Genomic DNA, 15,199 nt, shown 5'->3' with positions numbered 1-15,199 from the left:
GTAACACTTAACAACTTTCATTAATAATATCAGCACATATAACTACAATATACAATGCTTAACAGCGAGGATGCAATTATATTCTGGATTGAGAACGACTACACATTATATTAAGAATCAAATATTGAAATGTAAGTAGAGAGAAAGAGAGCAGGATAGATCTTTTGGTTGTATCTTTTGTTATAACCTGCTAATCATATATTATTATATAATTAATATATTTTTATATTAATATTAAATATTTTAAAGTGGGTATATCAGTTCATATATAAAATATACAAAAATAAAAATACATTAATATAATTATAATACAATAATGATGTAAAACACTATTTTTATTTTAAATTAATGTTTGCATTATTATGTTTCACTTGAATATATAAATATTATACATATACACAGACACATAAATATTCATAATATAAATAGAAATATACATAAATATACATATATAAAATACATGTAATTATAATACAATAATTAAATATTAATTAAATTGCTATTTGCATTATATATGTTTCTCTGTAATATATATATATATATATATATATATATTACAGCTTAAGCCTCAATATAAAAACATACGTTCAGTCAAGTGGGTGCAAACTGCAAACCTTTGGTAGATTTGTAAAATAGTCGTAAACAAAACAAGAAACCAAACAAGCATCTATATATTCAGCAGTCTAGTTAATAAAGTAATAAATCAAACGGAGCTCTTCTTTTCTGAGCTGAAGTCTTAGACATCAAGCCTCGTTCTTCCCCTTGTGCTCAATGTGCGAAAGAGCTCAGGGAGGCTCTGCCTGTTCCGTTGAATTCAGACTCACTGTCATTTTAACTTCCTTCCTGCCTTTTGTACATTAAATAAACATACGGCTCTGACGCGAGGTGTCGAACAGCTCGTGTGATACACAGTAACACAGTTACATTGCTTTAAATTGGCGAAAGAACTCTTGGAATGTAACAGCAGCGGAGCAGCTCTAGTTCTTATTCTGCTACGTGTCCCGGATTCGCGAATCCGCGCCTCAGCGACAATTTAAGCAACAGCGTCTGCAACAAGGAGACTTGTTGGTAAGCATCCGACTTTAGTGTGAACATGCTGTAAAAGTTCACTTTTTAGAAACATCTGCATAAAGGAGACCTAAAACAGTCAGACTCAACTATCTGACTTAACGAAGTGTATTGAGAGAGTAGCAGAGATCTGTTTAGTTTATGGCACTGTAATAATGCAAGCGTTTTCTATTCGGGGTTTATTATTAAGGGGTTGTTGAGACATCTTAAATAGTGATGACAATAGAAAGTGTATGTTTTATGTACCGCTGTTCTGAAAACTGATTAAAATACGATAGAAAATATAGAAAAACTGCCTAATATTCACTAAGTGTAAGGTGTGAATGTATATGAATGTGTTTTACCTTTGCAAGAACTGTGATCAAGTTTTATCCTTGAAAAAAACTTCACTATCCATTTATGTTCTTATTATTTATGTATTTCTTATACATAATAATCCCAATGGAATATAATTTTTCTTGGAATAAGAATGTGGCAAATGCTTCTACTGTGTTCACAAGAGAGTGAGCACGTGTTTTCCAGCTCATTCAAATTCAGTGAATGCCAAAGGGTGGGCAGTTCAGTGAAGGGCTTTTATTGAGATGCTTTAAAGACTCAGGAGAGTAATTTTTTCTTGTATCAGATTAGTTCATATAAACCCTCTGCTGCTTTATGATCCTCTGTGATGATGAACGGCTTTTAGACATCACACTTGCTGTGAAACACAAACAGTGGGGTACACCAGTGACGTGGGATGCCTCAAGATGCATTTGAATTGTTAGAGCAATAATGGACCGTTAAAAATCACTTAAAAGGGTGGTGGTTGGGTAAAAAGAGAGGAGGTGCATTCCAACTTTGACCTCTCCCCTTCAATTTAAAATGCAGGACACAATGTGTCCGTCCCACCTGACTTCTTAGTCAAAGCATGTGATGTTTACCTTGACTCTACGAAAGGCATCGCTATTTAATCGAACAACCAAATTCATCTTGAAGAGGTGGATGTTTCAATTCGCATATGGTTGCTGGAAGGTGAGCATCCTGACAGAGTGTTTAGGAAAATTATATATTTGCAACTAAACAGTTTCTATACAGATATATTTTGCTGCTTTCTTTGGGTGTGTTGATCCTCGGATCATTTGCCTCAACTGCAAAAATAATTAGTCCCACTTGGAAAACTTGCAGGAAATTGTTCTGGTTCATTATGAAATCATTTGCCTCAGCCTTTGAGTTAATCAAATTTCAATGCACCAGTTAAACTAAACTTTTTCCCATGTCGTAGCTTTTGCTATAAATGGAAGCAGCTAATGGATACCTCACTGACTGTTTTTCCTTAAGATCCTCAGATGCTTAACATCAGCAGGGTTGAGGCCTCACAAACAGCGCTGTTAGTAAAAAGACACAGGTACTTTTTTTTGGTATGTGAAAATTAATGTACATCATTATCTTTTCGTTTACAGACTGGCAAGACACATTAAATGCGATATAAGCGTTATGGTATTTGAAATGTATTATTATTATTATTATTTTGTATGAAGTTGTATTGTATTACATCCTCAGTCGTTCTCTTTTCCAGGCGAAGACATAAAAGGTTATGTTATGTTGAAAGGTTATATCTGATCAGCTCTGTGTATGTTTCTGCAAATGGAAAAAGGTATTTTGTCTGACGCACTTAAAACTGTGGGTTCATAACATGTAGACTCTTAGTGAAGATTATTCAGACAAATAAATGAGCTAGTATTAGTCAGAAGGACAAGCAAAACTTGCAGCGTCTCACTACAGAAGCCAACGGAAACATCTTGATAGCAATCAAAACCAACACAATTATAAAAATATCTGGTGATCAGCAGAAGGCGTTTACATTTAACAATAAAAAAAACTAATTTATTGTCTGTATTTCAGTAGGTGTTTAATGCAAATGAATATGACGACAGTGACCACAATAAGGCACTTTTGCATTTCTGAAATGCCCTCACGTTTACTGAATTTATTCAGGCAGTCTTGTTATCATAGCCATCACATTCAGTGTTTTGCACAACAGTACGCTAACCATTAAAACATGATATTCTCTATTTAAACCATCTCTTGTGCTTTGTTTCAGCACTCTGCTAAAGGATAAACCAGTAGTGGATATAATATGTGAATGAGGAAAGGAGTCTGGTATTGTAATCTATTCTACATGTCAGCTTTCCTTGGTTCCTATTAACAATGGTTGGCTCAAAAGTCCAATGGACTTTGGATGAGTAGACCTAAATGGGAGCAAAAACGGACAGAGTCAGTCTGCCACTATGGCAGCTTATGCTCTGAACAGCCTGATAATGATGAACCCCGACAACCTGACCAATAAGAGCAGCCCACGGACAGGAAGGCCTGTGCTCTCAGTGCCCAGTCGTTCTACATTTAGCCCGGTGCTTGGGGGCAGTGGAGGTCCCTATAGCCCCGGCAGCCTGAGCCCTGGGTCAGCAGGAAAAACCTTCGTCTTCCCAACAGGTACCGGTTCCAGTTGTCAAAGGGCACATTCACCATGTCGACTGCCGGAATCGCTGGGTGTGCATGTGGGAAGTCGTGTGCGAAGACTAAGCGGGTCCGGCCTGGAGGACGAAGAGGAGAACGAAGAACGCCGTGCCGCTCAGCAACTTGAGCGCCACAAGGAACTGCAGAACGTGGAGGTGAACAAGAAGGTGGACCTGTTTGAGGCCCAAATATCGGCTCAACGAAGCCCACGGATTTCTAGGAAAACTCCCCTGAATTCTGTCCCTGTCCAACTTGCCAATCTCTCCTTAAACCCAGAGGAAACACTTGTGACGCAGTACAAGGATCACTCAATGGGGATCCCCAAAGAACTGCAAAATGGAAAGCGCTTCTCTGGCATGGAGGAGGGGCTGCAGGTCAGCGGTGAAGAGAAGGACGGGGCTGACCCAAATACAGAAGAGGGCTGCCCACTTGAAAGCACATCAGCACGAACTAAGAGCAAAGCTGACAGCCCTACTTACAATCACTCCAGGACTTCACCAGAGGCCAATAAGTGCTCAGCATCTTGGACTGAGACATGTTTGACAAAGGCGGAAGTTGAGCCAAAAGAAACCCAGGCAGAGCCCGACGGGGTCAGTCCAGAGGTGGGCTCCATCCCCGCTGTCATTATTACGGACCACGGCATGGAGGTCAGTGGGGAGGGCAAGGAGCCCCAGGTTAGTCCTCAACCTTACAGAGCCATGAGGAAGCTCTCCTCTTCTTCTGCCTCGTCAACGGGATTCTCCTCTTCCTGGGAGGAATCAGAGGATGATATTTCCAGCGACACAGAGCGGTCCCCAGCCTTCCTGCAGACACAACAGAAAGCGGTAAGACCACCTGTTATACTCTGTTCTCTTTTATACTTAATTTATTGGCTTTTGTAGACAGGACAGTGGATAATTGACAGGAAAATACAGTGTCAGAAAAGAAATGTGCAAATATTGCACCTTTAATGGTACAGCAGCTTGTCATTGGGACAGTACCCTTAAGGAACAACTATTTTATTTACCCCTAAAAGGTGCATCTTAGCACCTTAGAGTAGTAATAAGTACTCTAAAAGTGCTACTATGCTCCTTTAAGGGGGAAAATAAGGTAAAAGTTTACTTTCCCAAGGTACAATTTTTGCAAATTTTTTCTGGGAGTGTACAAGAAGCCAGACAGGACCGGAACTTGAACCAGGTTTCACATGATAACTAGGGTTGGGTATTGTTTTTATTTTTTTACGATACCGGTAACAAATCGATACTTTTAAAATGGTACCGGTGCCTAAACGGTGTCTGAACCGATACTTAAAAAAAATTACCCAAAATAGGATGGATTGGCCATTATTGAGCGCTATAAACACATTTAATGTCTGTTTCATTCATACTGGACGCCAGAGGGCGCCCTTGCACAGAAACTCCACATGTGCATCACAGAAGGAATAGAACTCAGGAAATCCTTAAAATGGACAAAGGCATTGCTATCATTGTAACTGAGTAAACAGAAGATATAAACGTTTTGAATGATAAAACAAAGACAATAAACACTCGACTGCGACCTTGTATAGTTTATCTGTGTTATTCAAGCCATCTTTGGTATTTTCATCATAATTAAGTATATTTATACGAAATTTGATGTTGTTGCTGTCAAACACAAATGCTTTTTAGATGTCTTCAGTTTCTCTGTTTGGCAGAACTACTTTCAGGGGTGTAGGTTTTACCTTAGAAGTGCTTATACACGTACCGGTCAGTCCCACAAGTTATGTATTCTCGACTTCCTCCATTGCATTCACACTGTCCTTACGCTCTCCTGCTCAGGGCTCGTCTGTAGTCACCCTGAGTAACTGTTGACATTCTCACATACAAAGGTACTTCTGTGTCCTGCTGTCAGATGGACTTTTTTCTCTGACTTTAGTTGGCCGCCCTTTAAACAAAGTACAAAAGAAGAGTGAGGAAACAACAGCGGTGTATAAAGTTAGCGACAGCAACTTTTCCATGGGTTCATACTCTAAATTTTAAATTATGATTTGTCATGAAGTGGTTACATGGAAATAAACACTTTAGTTGTAGGTTATGTGTTTTATTAGCTTTTCAAACAAAAACATTCATTACAAGTAAATGAAACATGGAGACCTCATAGTCAACAGCATTAGCAGTTTTATAGAATTCATATACCTCAAGCGTATACAATCATATGCTGCACAAGTGACACGTGTGACGCACTTTCTAGGGGGTTACGCTTGTCTCTGCGACGTTTGCCCTCATGAGAATGTGTGGGCCCGCCTATTTAGGCATGTTGCGCTTGCAGGCGCATCAAGAGACCCTGCGGCTAGCGTGCTGTTACAGAGAAGCTCATTGTTTAGACATGGATGTCACACAGTCCTCCAGCCTCACACTAAGTTGTAGAATAATGTGGCTCTGCTTGCCACACAGGCTCTACCCCGCAGGGCACTTTATGTGACGTCTATTCCTTATAAACACATTGGAGGAGAGCAAACATCCTATTGTACCATCTGGAGGAATGATAGCACTCATAAAAGATTGTTTAACTATTCACAGGGTGAGATCACTTGATAGCCTTGAACTTCTGCGATGTAATCTTTGCTGTTCCCGGACATGTGCATTTACAATGGAATGGCTTTGGTTTTGGAGGGCAGAATGTACTATCAGAGCCGCATGTTGTTGGGATTCAGGGAACAGTCAATTAAAGTGAGCTATCTAATGCTCACTTTACTGGTCTGAATAATGTATACTAGTTAATGACCTTTACTTAAAAAAGGTGCATGACAAATATTTGTGAAAAATTTTATTTTAATTAACTTTCTCAAAAGTGACTAGTCTATTAGCATGTCAGCAATGCTGCTAAAAAGAATTCTAGTTTTTTGTTTGTTGGTTTTGACATTTTAGTGGCACGGCCGCTTTAATTTGCATGGTGGGAACAAGACCAAGAAAAGCCAAGACTCGCGACTTGTGTTGAACTTGAAACCAGGATAATAAAGATAATAATACAAGTGGGTTTCCTTACAAAGGATTAGTCGACTGTGCCGTGACAGATGGACTCGGGTTCAAGACGGTCCAAGGTCATATTCTAGTACTGTTCACCCTCTGTATCTCTCCCTTTACTTTCCAGTTGCTTCTAAATTGTCCTGTGTAATAAAGGCAAAAAGTCAGTAAATAAAATAAGTAGTTCTGCACATCCCTAGATTATAGATTATGTTCACACACACAAATATATTCTATATATAAATATTTTATATATTCTTGTGCTTATATTTATATATATATATATATATATATATATATATACAATAAATATCTGTGGCTTGGCTTTCTTTTCTTAAGCTAGCCTTGTAGGAAAACCCTTTGGCTCACATTGTGTACTTAACTGTTGAAATATTCTGTGGTCATTTCGGTTTTTTATTCACTCGGTTGTTTCCAGGCTCTGAGTGATCACAAGATTATCACAAGGATGCTTTTCAAAGGGTTATAACTAAAAATCAATAAACAGATGCTTTCAATGATCTCATTCTTTCTTCCAAAACAGGTTTATCTCACATTTCATGGTTCTGCTTAGCCTCTCACCACACACAGTAACACAGTCTGGGGTGAAATTCATGAGCAATAAACATATCTGTGTTCATTTTACTCTACAAACACTTGCAGCATGGTTTCTGTTTCGTGAGCAGCACCAGCCCTTCGGAAAATTTAATGGTGATTAAAAACCACAAACTTGTTATCATTGCTTTCGGTCAAACATGTGACCCAGAAAAGTTTCCAGTGGGCTTGCCTTTTAAGCGCTAATGGTGGTGTGTTGTGGTTTAGTACTGCTAATTACGTCCCATGTGCTCAGCAGAGGGGATCCCTCAAGCACGGTTCCTTTGACAGCTGTTACACATTTCACTTCACTGAGACTGCAAACTCATAAATTTTTTTGGATCTCCAAATGTTTTCGAATAGCACAGAAAGTGAAACTATACCACAGATGAGTTTCTCAAGATTAAATTTTCCCTGCACTTCCTCCTTGCGACCAGGTTAAAGGTGTGTCGCCAGGATGTGTTTAGGGAATGCACCTGGACTGGTTGTAAGTATGCTCTGCTTTGCTCCACTATTAGGAATAATTATCGTTGTGTATCTTTAAAAATGGTCTTCCTGTTGCTTTGACACGCTTGCAATGCACTGTTGTTGTTAATGCGGCAAGTTCTTTTAATAAAGACGATCAGATACACAAGATAACACTGTCCAAGAGGTGTGGTTCACTTTTCTGCATGCTCAGTAACTCCCCTGATCTGGTGTCTCCTTTTCCTGTGTCAATCAGATGAGGGAAGAACCCTTGTCTGTGTGTTTGTCTGTCTCTGCACAGAGGCTTGTGGTTACTTGCTCTAGCAAACCCAACAGCAAGTGTAGCCTAACCAAGCCTGCTGTGAGCAAAGCTGTGAGCATTTATATTGCACGTCTTTGTCACTTTTTGTTTATTTACCACAATGCCGAGCTGCATTTTATTGCATGATCCAGACAAGTTGTGTTACAATCAGTGGTTCTTATCTGGTATGTTGCAGGCCTGTTCTAATTGGAACAGAAGCTGAAAAAACAATGTTAAATGCAAATAACTAACCATATAATCATGTATAGTTAGGATAGCAAAATAAATAGGAATAATTAACTTCTATTAACATTCTTTCGCCCCACACAATATAATACAAAAACCTAACTCTACATACAATATAATATATAAAATATAATAAAATAAAATGCAACTAATCATATGATTTGGGTAGCAAAATAAATTGGATTAATCAGATTCTAAAAGGAAAAAGAAAATACAAAAATCATTCCCCCTACACAATATAATATAAAAATAGAAATAAAACAACAACAACAACAATAATAATAGTGTAAATAACAATATTATTTGAGTGTTGTACCACTTGATGTCCAGTGTAAAATCTGGGTCTTGAATTAAAACCTTTTAAAAACCACAGCTTTATTGTAAAAAAAAAAAAAAAAAAAACAGGAATATTTTTTAGAAGTTATTTTATCTAATTGCACGACACATCTTCGGTATGTAAAGTTCAAAAATAATGCTCTATTTGTTCTGCTTATGTAGGCCTTGATGTTGACTGTATTAGGTCAATATTGAAATGATGTTACGTTACATTAAAATGATTGGCAGTTTAATAAGCTCTGGCATATTAATGGTTGTTTTAACTCTAATATAAGCCCAACAGGTTTGAAAATTTATGTGAGAATTTGAATAAGGTATGATGAAGCATGTCTAGGCCTGTGGATCGCTGTAGGCTGCAGGCTACAACAAGTGGGCAGACAGCTTTCTAGAGATAGTGTGTGTAGCACACATGTTCATGTAAAAAAAAATTGTGCAAACTGAATGAACACACTCACAGGCTGTTTATTGTTGGGAAATATTGTCGTTCTTAGAGCAATATCATGGACAGCATTAAATTATTTAATTATACCAAATAAGTCACCAATTTAGAGATCATGAATTGATTGGATAGTAAAAAGCATTATAAACTAAAAGGGAGCCAGTACAAATGTGTGTTTGCAGTGAATGGGTGCTATCAGAATGAGAGTCCAAACAGCTTATAAAAACATCAGAATAATCCACAAGTAACCCACATGACTCCATCAATGAATGTCTTGTGAAGTAAAAAAAAAAAACTGCATGTCTGTAAGAAACAAAACCATCAACTCGTTTTTAAATTCAAAACATTGCTTCCAGATAAAATACTGTATGAGTCCTCTATCCATAACTTTGCTTTCTCCAGTGAAAAAAACAGTAATAGTTTAAAACAGGTTTAGCAAATATGTTCATCCCTCCCCCATCATTCATTAGTCTAACTAACAGGTAGTCCTGCCCCAAACTTGCACCAATGGTTGAGCCAGAAAGTCCAAAAAGTCTTTTTAAGCCAAAAACTAAATGTACTAAAAGTGTGCGTTGTTCAAATAAAGTATAAATGTTCAGCAACCAGATATAGACTGACAAAACAAGCCCTGTGTATTTGTTCAGTCTTAGCATAGCTTTGCTCCGAACTCTTACACTCCTGCAGTGGCGTGCGAGCCAACCCAGCACAAACAGTTTTTGTGTGAGGTTGATTCTATCACCCCAACTGTGAGCATACAAGTGCTGCAGCATGATACACTGGAGGATCTGAAGGCTACGAGCAATGGAAAATGTAACACCCCTGTGGTTGACGGTTGCCTGGCGACCAGCTGACGTCAAGGCATGCCTGGTTCAAACAGCTGGGGTTCTTAGCTGCAGCAGTGCTGCTGGAGGGAGCCGTTTCATACTGTATGCAACAGACAGGAAGTGCACCGGCCCCTTTTTTTTGTTGTGCCGGCCACTTTTTTAACAACAGGCTTCACTTGTATGCATCGTAGAACACTTCAATAAGGGGAAACCACCCTACTACTACTAATGTGTGGTTGTTTACACTTAAAATGGGAGGAAAGAGCTAGATTTTTTTTTTTCAATTTGTAGTTAGTTTTTTTTTCTTTTTTTTTTTTTTTTTAGTTTTGAATGTTTTTCCATTTACCCCTACTAATTTTAAAAAGAAGAAGAGCCACAGAATGACATGAGCCATTCTTAGCGATAAGGAATGTTATTGTGATTGTCTTTCTGAGAAACAGATGAGTGTAATGGTTTACTGCTGGAAATGAGCAGTGAGCTACTACTTTGATGACCCCTGCACATCGCTACACTCTCTTGTAGTGGTAACTTTGATGTACAGGCATAACCTACGGCCTGCAACTAAAACCTGCATGCCTATCCTTATTACATGGCTTGCTGGAATACTTGATTCCGATTGGTCAGTCATGGCATTTTGCACCGCTAAACTGTATAACTGACCATTGATTCAGGGAACTGATTTTATGTTCTTTTTCTTCTTAATAAATTAACCTTGAATCAAGTCAATATTTCATGCAGTTGTATAATTCACAAAATAATGTACAGTCAGTAGGCATTTGCTCTGATTCAAAACCATGCGAGCTGCCTAAAACAGCATGAAACTTAATTATGCTAAGATATCTATATTTAAGGCAACATTGCATGCATCATTTTCAGTGTCCATAACCGGATATAGAGAAATTTAGTTCCAGTATAACAGAATAGAGACAGGCTAAATGAAAGTTTGCAAAAAAAAACAACTTTAGTATAGGGACCAGTTCTCACTTTTAACTAGTTGTTTATAAGCAAGCATGCATAGCATATCGGGGGTTTACTTATAAAGCACATATTCTGCATGACCATATTCTACATCATTAATCCTACCCACTACCTAAACTTAACAACTACTTTATTAACTATTAAAGGCAGAGTAAGTGATTTCTGGTAGCTCGCTCGGCTCGGCTAATGTCCGTCCCATGCACTGAACGCGCTCTCCTCCACATCACGAGTAGACATGCCCCTTATTGCTGATTGGCTACAAGTTTGTTTTGCGATTCGGCACAAATCAGTTTTCTAAAGTGTTTTTGAAAAATCACATACCCTGCCTTTAATAAGCAGTAATTAGGAGTTTATTGAGGCAGAAGTCATAGTTAATAGTTAGTTAATAGTGAGAACTGGACCTTAAAATAAAGTGCTTATAATGAGAGTATAGTTCCTAGCCATATCGGCCTAGAAAATAGCTACTTTTCATTTTCCGTCAGTCTTAGTACACGATGTAACTACAGAAGAGTCAAGTTTTAAATAGGAAAAATATAGAAACTCTTTGGTCATTTTTGAGCGAGATGCTAACGGTCTAATCAGATTCAATGATCTATGCTAAGCTACAGCTAAAAGTGCTACCGCCAGACCCGGAGATCGGCTGAATGGATTCGAAAATGGTAAAACTCAACTGTTTAACTCTAGGGGAGTTGGAAAATGAGCCTATTTTCAAAAATAGTGGAGTGTTCCTTTAAATAAAGTTAAATGTTCAATGAACCTAATCAATTTGAGAAATGAACAAAATTAATATATAAGACACCTAAGACACCTTGTTTTAGCCATATTTTAAGGTATTGCATGCATTAGTGAAGGCAACAAACTTCCTGAAAAATGTATTCAAGTTGCGAGAGAAATGTTGATTATATATAAACATATTTCATTTAATAAAAAGTATAAAAATAATAATGTATTATATAAAAAATACAACATATTGTATAATAAAATATAGATTGTATATTAAAACAGCAGAATTGAATTTTGTTTGCTTTATTGACAGACTATTTTCCTGTTTAACACTGTAAAGCTTTTGACAATCTGTATTGTATGAAGCGCAATATAAGTAAAGGTAAAAAAAAAAAAGCAGTGTGATTAAACATGAATTGTTTTAATCAAAATATGTGTGCTTTTATGCTTATTGGTGAATCATAGCATTAGCTTAGCAACCTTTTATCATGTTGAGTCTCTTGCGTTGCTATTTGTGATGTTGCTGCATTTGTAGTGTTTCAAATCGGTCACATGTGAGGTTCGATGACAGTTAGAATGCTGTCTATGTAAGCAGCTCCCTATGTAGGCAGTAGACAGCTCACTATGTTCTGAAGCAGAGCTATTATGTTGTGTACATTATCCCTTACACAGAGCAGACCCTCCCCTTCACAACTCCATTATACAGTACGTCATCTTCAAACAAGGAAATATGTGAAGAGGGTGTATTTTATTTCAACAAATCCCATAAGGAGCAAGTGATACAGCTTTCTGCTTAGCGTCTTATAACAGCTTTACTCCTTTGTGTACATTAAGGTGCAGTAAATGGCAGTTTAATGGGAGGTCTTACTTCTGTGAAAGAGCTTTCCTGTCATTGATAGGAAAAGACCAGTTTCAGGACAAGCAGGAACAGCTATGACATGCTTTGAAAGGGCAGGAGTGTCAAGAAACGTGACAATGTAGTTTTCAACTGTCAATGGGGAATTCATGCTAAATAATACTCTCTTGATTTCTGACATGTGTTGAGCTGTATATCCTCCTACTGTATATCCTCTAAAAGTATTAAAGAGTCTAGCTGAACCTAATTTCTTGACTCTTTATTTCATGCACGTTTTTTTCTGAACAGACATGGTCTGATGCAATTTAGACATGTACCTGACTTGCTGATGGAAACTTGTACCTCAGGATTTTCAAGATACAGATGCTGATCTGAAATGTCTTACCTTTTCCTGAAAAAAGCACTACGCTTGAGCATATCATATCATTTAAAGCGCCATTTACTCAAAAAGAATGAACAATATGTACAAATACACACTTGAAGGTAATCTTTCTAACCTAAAGCAAAACAACTAGCCCCGCCCTCATGTCTTTGTCAGGCTCAGGTCACAATACTATTTGTATCCTGATCTATACCTCTCTGATATTGTTTTTTAATTGAGTATTTAAAATAAAAATGGAATAATACAATATGCAATGTAACTGTACTTAATTCATTTGCATTGTATACAGATTTGTATCTATATATTCAGACTTAAAATATTCTGATTAACATTTAAATATTCAGACTTGTAAATATATATTCAGATTTACTTATATTCTATATATTCTAATTATATTATAGAATTATAGAATAAGTGGAAACTTTAACAACACCCGTGAGGTCAAGGAGACGCTGTAAAGAGCGGCATCCCTTTCCTTGTGCTCCATATAGCTCACACTGCCCTTATCAGAACAATGGCACGACCCAGCGCCACGGAGTGCTCCCCTTGCGATAAGGCGCTGCTGCTTCCGCTCCCCAATTTAACAAAACCCTGAGCTATTGATAGTTACTTTATAAAATAGCAAAGAGAGAGGAGTGGGGATGGCAGCTCAAAGTCAAGACTGTCAGCGTCTTGTTATTCAACTATTTTGTGTGACTCACGCACAGTGTTGGGGGTAATGCTGAAGTGTTTTGAAATTTGGATGTAAATTTACTTTCCCTTCAACCTGATGCTTATTCATTTCACTTTTGGTGTGAAAAGGCTTTCATATTTGCCAAAAATATAACTTTTTTATTTTAAAAACAAACAAGCAAGCCCTGTCCAGATTTAAAAAGTAATGCAAAAGTAACGCAACGCATTACTTTCCATAAAAAGTAACTAAGTAACGTAATTAGTTACTTTTTTATGGAGTAACGCAATATTGTAATACATTACTTTTAAAAGTAATTTTCCCCAACACTGCTCACGCAGGATTACGTCTTCTTTCTACAGAGGCTTTGCTTTGATTGTTATTGCGGGCTGATGTTTACAGAGTAACACTCTGTGGTCTTCAGCAAAATAAGCACCACTTGATAGTCCTAGTCTTCTGGCACTGCATGCAAACATCTACTCAAACTCATAGGTATCTGGTGTTTCCCAGGGTGCATTGCTGTCGGAAACTTTTGTGGTTTTGAGATGATGTTGCACTTATCATAAGAGGAGAGGTCGCTCACCTTTAGTTCTCCTTTTGACACTGTTGTGTGTGCCATCAAATACTATTAAATATGTCAGTTTTCACCATACAATCTTAAAAGAGCTTTTTGTTCATCTTATGTTTTAAATATCCAGGGTTTTTAACTTGCATGCTTATGATTAAATCAGCAAAGCCAATCCAGGAAATGATCTGCAGTACATTCAGAATGTAATATAAAATAGAGTTGCATTTGCAAAACAGTTGCAATTTACTTGTGGAACTGGGAAAATTGATATAGATTGCAAACACAGTATTGTGCAAAAGCAGTTTGTTCACTTAAATACTTTCCATTTGAAAAACATATAATGAGTAATGCTCTAAAGAAAGTAATATGAGTAGATTTTTAACCTCTCTCATCGTGTCATTAATTTCACAAACTGGATTTGATTTTAATGTTCTTATTGGAACAACAACAGAACAGTTGACCCAAAAAATTGTAGGCCTAATTTATGTCATCATTTACTCACCCTCATGTCATCCCCAAATTGTATGACTTTCTTTCTTCTCTGGAATAGAAAAGGAAATTTGTATGTAGTTGGTTGCACTTCCATGTAAATGTACATGTTTTTTATGCAAATACAAAGAATGGGGAGATATTATGCTTCAAAACACTGCAAAAGCACAATAAATGTATCATAAAAGTAGTGCAATATATTCCAAATCTTTTAAAACTATATGATAGAATTGTATGATAGCTTTGTGTGAAATTTAAATAATTATTCACAGAAAATCGGTGCATCCAGTTCTCTGCACTCATGAGAATTTATGTGAGAAGTAGTAATGTCAAATTTACGAATGAATCATTCTTTTGAATTGGATAATTTCAATGAATCAGTTCATATGGTTCACAAAACTAGTCTGAAAATTTCATTCAGGAATCAGACTGATTCAGTTCTGATGATTCAGAGATTAAAAGCAACTTATTCACTGCTATCACGTCTCAAAAAGTAATAAAATGTAACACACACACGTCATATGGACCGCATTTATAATACTTTCATTGTGCTTGCTGTGCTTCTGCATCCTTTTGATGCTTGAAAGTTCCGGTCCTCATTAATTGTAATTCAATTAATTGTAATTGCATGGAAAAGGGTGACCAAAGGGGAACAACAAATGACAGAATTGTCATTTTTGGGGTGAATTAACCCTTTAAGTATTTCTCCAACCACAAACCAAGTCATGCAAATGTGTTTCTCCATGCAAATATGGGACCAGGGTCGGCGCCAGGGCGCACAAAGTGAGGGGG

General features: G+C 37.2%; 1 protein-coding gene across 1 annotated transcript in view; it reads left to right on the top strand.

Moving 5' to 3' along the window:
* Positions 1-812: 812 nt before the first annotated feature.
* Positions 813-15,199, top strand: part of LOC107716604 (inositol-trisphosphate 3-kinase B-like) — a 45,014-nt gene continuing 30,627 nt past the window's right edge. The window contains exons 1-2 of the mRNA XM_016523104.1: positions 813-1,068; positions 3,146-4,382. Of these exons, the coding sequence (XP_016378590.1) occupies positions 3,333-4,382 (1,050 nt within the window). The 5' untranslated portion in view covers positions 813-1,068; positions 3,146-3,332. The remainder of the gene's footprint in view (positions 1,069-3,145; positions 4,383-15,199) is intronic.

Source organism: Sinocyclocheilus rhinocerous, unplaced genomic scaffold (assembly GCF_001515625.1).
Source record: "Sinocyclocheilus rhinocerous isolate Xijiao unplaced genomic scaffold, SAMN03320098_v1.1 scaffold1874, whole genome shotgun sequence".
NCBI lineage: Eukaryota > Metazoa > Chordata > Actinopteri > Cypriniformes > Cyprinidae > Sinocyclocheilus > Sinocyclocheilus rhinocerous.
Note: the sequence above shows the minus strand (reverse complement) of the source record. Positions and strands in the feature narration are given on the sequence as shown.